Genomic DNA, 3,901 nt, shown 5'->3' on the forward strand with positions numbered 1-3,901 from the left:
TTAGCCTATACATTAAACACCACAATTAGATATACAGAAAATCGTTGGCAAACATTTATCAATTTTAGGTGAGGGATTCAAGTGATAAAACTTGAGGCTTTCAACAGTTGATCTTCATAATAAGGAAAAAAGCATAGCCATATCTCATAATTTAGGTAAGAGTGAAAAAGACTACCTCATCAATGATCATGGATGAGAATCAGATTAAGAAGGGTATATCCGAGGTATAAATTTCAACCGAGTTCAAGCAGTATTTAACTTTTACAACCCTGAACTAAATAAATAACTCATGATGAATACAAGTCAATTATAAGATAAAGACCTGAACAGGAGTTCATATACCATGACTCATGAAAGAAATCATAAATAGGCAACCCAAAAGTAACAAGAATTACTTCATCAAGCATTCATTAAATTCAGTTAGCCAAAAGAACTCATTGAAATGCAGTGAGTCTCACATTGAAAACATTCTACTACATCAGTGATATACAGATTCACATCTCAAGTTCATTAACTAAAAGACACTTCTCCAGCAAAAATTTCAATCGATTCTTCATTTCTTAGACTTTTTCTTAATCCTGCACACAGAAAGACAATATATGATGCCAATACAATACAAATGAAACAAAATCATGAAAAAGGAAACAATACAAAGACAACAATTAATTCCTTACTCAGGGACAGGGGTTGTTGCAGCTGCAGGAGTGGCTACTTCAGTTCCAAGTCCCTATGCAATGGAGAAGACGACATAAGGCATGAATTAACACATTGACAACTGAGTCTACCTGAAATGTATAGGGAATATAAAACACTTTATTTACATAATTATAATTATAGTACCTGTGCCAATCGTTCTTCTCTCCTAGCAGATTTCCTCTCACGAATAGCTTTGCCTTTTGCTCTACGTGCCTCAAATTGATCAGACAATGTCTTTTCGCGTGCCTTCTCAGCCTTGGTCTTATGAATACTCTCCATCAAGACACGCTTGTTTTTGAACACATTACCCTTCACCTTCATGTACATGTCATGATACATGTGTTTGTCTATCTTCTTTGCTTCCCTGTACTTCCTCAAGAGACGGCGCAGAACACGCATGCGCCTCAGCCAAAGAATCTTGGATGGTAGCCTAGCCTCCCTGGTACCTCGTCTTTTACCTACAAGAAGAGAAAACAAAGTAGAAAAAAAGTTTCTGTTTATTTGAAGGATTTTGACAATTTAAGCACATACTATGTCAATGTCTCATGAAAGATTGGTGCAACTTGACAATAAATGTTGACAAACACTCCAATGCATTTTGCTAATAAATCATATACATAGAGATATCATCTGATATATTACACCAAGCTTTCATATAATTCAGGGAAATTCAAACCTATAGCCCAACCATTTATCTTTAGCAGTAAACAGCATATGGCAGCTTTAAATTTTACATTGGGAAAATAATATAAACAACATGAAGTTCTTATTGTAATGCAAAATGAACAGAGAAATAAGGCAATAATAACACACCATATCCAGAGTGGCGACCCTTCCTCTTTGCCTCGAGAGCTCTCCTCGCCCTGGCACGGGAATGGATCTTTGTTGGTTTCCGGATAACAAACCCATCCTTTACAAGCTTGCGGATGTTTTGCCCTGAAAAACCAAAATTCAGTGTTAAGGCTAGAATGCAAACTATTATAATATTCAGGATTAATTTTAGTATGCCTTACAAAAGATAGAAGAAAAGTGAATCAATCATCAGAAAATTCACGCTCACATTCCTTGGAACAAAATAAAATCTTAGCTTGTTAGCAAAACAAATTATTACCTTCTAGCTTGAGTTTGAATCAGAGAAAGACAATAAGAGAGTGAAATCAAAAGGAGCATTGGTAGAAAAGGCAAGACATACACATAAAATGAATCGAGCATTCAAGGAATTTAAATACAGCCACTTAATTTTCACCAAATGAAAGCGTTACTGCATTCTAGAATGTTTTCTTTTTGAGAGTTAACATTCAGACATGAAACAAAACGAACTTCAGATGAACAAAGACAACAAACATAGAAAAGGAGAAAAGCTCAACATAAGTAAAGAGATAGAGAGTCATAACCGTGATATAGAGGCTTACGCTGGCCAGATCTCAAGAGAGAGTCTGGAATTCTATAAATGGAAAAAGGCATAGTTTTCTATACACGCATAGAGGTAACATGTACTTGAACACAGTGAAAGACATGGATAAGAAATAGGATTGACCAAAGATAAAGATACATACATACATATATATTATTTGGATCAACAGTGAAAGACATGGAATTAGGCAGGGAGAAGGGAATTTAGGCACAGAAAGAGACAGGTTTGAACACAAAGAAATACATAATCCCGAACACAGAGAAATACATCGTTCTGAATACATATACAGTTCTAAGCACAGAAGAGAAATACATAAGCTTGAACACAGGGAAAGAACAAATACTGGAACGCACATAGAGATATGGTTTTGCGTAGAGAAAAAGACGTGGAAAGAGAAAGAGACAGAGTCATTACTAGAGTTGGCCATGGAGATCTCATTGACCTCATTAGGGTCGAGCCACACCTTCCGCTTGCCGCATTTCAGGACGCTGGCCGCCAAACGCTTCTGCAGCTTCAGAGACACCATGGCTCTGTCCCTGTCTCGCACCCCCCAAACCCTAATCCCAAAAGGCGAAGAGAAGATCGCAGGCCAAATCGAGCCTTGTGTTTATACATACTTCATTTTCCTGGTAAAATAAATAAGAATTGAATTAATTAATTTGCACGTAATTTGCCCTAACCATAAATAAACATAGCTAATTTGCATGTAATTTGCCCTAATGATGATTAAACATACACATTTGCATGTAATTTACCCTAAGCATGGATAAACGTAGCAAATTTTTGTGTGATTTTCCCTTAGCATGAATAAACATGGAAAATTTGCGTGTAATTTCCCCAAAGCCTGAATAAACATAGTAAATTTGCTTGTAATTTGCCTAAGCATGAATAAACATAGCAAAATTGTGTGCAATTTGCACTAAGCACAAGTAGTTAATTAAGTGCCATGAATCCTCATCATCTAGTTGCATCACATGTTGTCCTCATGCATTCGTGTGTTGCGAATTAGCATTGTTCACTAACTATTGGATTACTTTAATGGACAAGAATGAACCCCCTTCCCCTTGTCTCGTACTTGATTAGGCATGCCCTATCTCCCCACCTTCCACATGGTATTCACGAACTGTCAAAGCAACAAGTTATTCAATTCAAATAGGATTGTAAATGCCGCATCTCGTATTCGAATGGAGATGCTCTAGTGTTGTGTCATGTGAGGATTATATTTACTAGTTGAATCAAATTGTTGCTACTCTTAAGGATGGCCCCAAGCAACATGCTTGATCAACTACCCGACAAGTAGTTGATCCTGCACTTCAAATTATACCAACAATAATTGACAACTTTTACACTTTAGAAGAGACCATTAGTGGTGTGATGAGTTTGATCCTACCACACCAATCTGATAGAGCGTCTCATTCACCTAACATTTTTTACATAGATGTCGGTGAGCCTTCCACCTTCAAAGATGTTGTTCGCCGGAATAGTAACCGACAGCCAAAAGCGTAGGAATAAGAAACTATATAAAGCGTAACGTATGTAACGGTTCACGCGGGGAAGCGTGAACGGCTAATTAGACCCTGCATATATAAAGGGTAGAAAACCTCTTAAGGAGGTGCGTGTCAATTTTGGGAAATGTAAAAGAACGCTTGATAATAGAATACTATCTTCTCTGAGTTTCTGTGTATAGCTACGGCTAATTCAGTGTCTGTGTCTCGGATACGTAATCATAGTAGTACGTAAGCGCAATCCGTGATAAGGAGTCGGTTGTAGCCGTCTCCCCTTACACACGGA

At 37.3% G+C, this 3,901-nt stretch overlaps 1 protein-coding gene across 1 annotated transcript; it reads right to left on the reverse strand.

The window, feature by feature from the left end:
- Positions 1 to 434: 434 nt before the first annotated feature.
- LOC147864529 (large ribosomal subunit protein eL19y-like) lies at positions 435 to 2,697 on the reverse strand. Its single transcript, XM_087320426.1, has 5 exons — positions 2,525 to 2,697; positions 1,510 to 1,632; positions 841 to 1,154; positions 675 to 727; positions 435 to 578 (listed from the first exon to the last, which is right to left on the reverse strand). Exons 1-5 carry the CDS (start codon positions 2,634 to 2,636, stop codon positions 554 to 556), a joined length of 627 nt encoding a protein of 208 aa, XP_087176552.1. The 5' UTR covers positions 2,637 to 2,697; the 3' UTR covers positions 435 to 553.
- Between the last annotated feature and the right edge of the window lie 1,204 nt (positions 2,698 to 3,901).

Source organism: Azolla caroliniana, unplaced genomic scaffold (genome assembly GCF_043228905.1).
Source record: "Azolla caroliniana isolate FFs.n. ecotype wild unplaced genomic scaffold, voAzoCaro1.0.p SCAF_5, whole genome shotgun sequence".
Taxonomy (NCBI): Eukaryota; Viridiplantae; Streptophyta; class Polypodiopsida; order Salviniales; family Salviniaceae; genus Azolla; species Azolla caroliniana.

What these genes read in the sequence shown, in the direction of transcription:
- LOC147864529 (XM_087320426.1), bottom strand. Translation starts at nt 2,636, where the DNA reads ATGGTGTCTCTGAAGCTGCAGAAGCGTTTGGCGGCCAGCGTCCTGAAA. An exon ending in GATCTCCATGGCCAACTCTA is followed by an intron (nt 1,633 to 2,524) that starts GTAATGACTCTG and finishes TTGGTTTTTCAG; the next exon opens with GGCAAAACATCCGCAAGCTT. An exon ending in GCAACAACCCCTGTCCCTGA is followed by an intron (nt 579 to 674) that starts GTAAGGAATTAA and finishes TTCTGTGTGCAG; the next exon opens with GATTAAGAAAAAGTCTAAGA.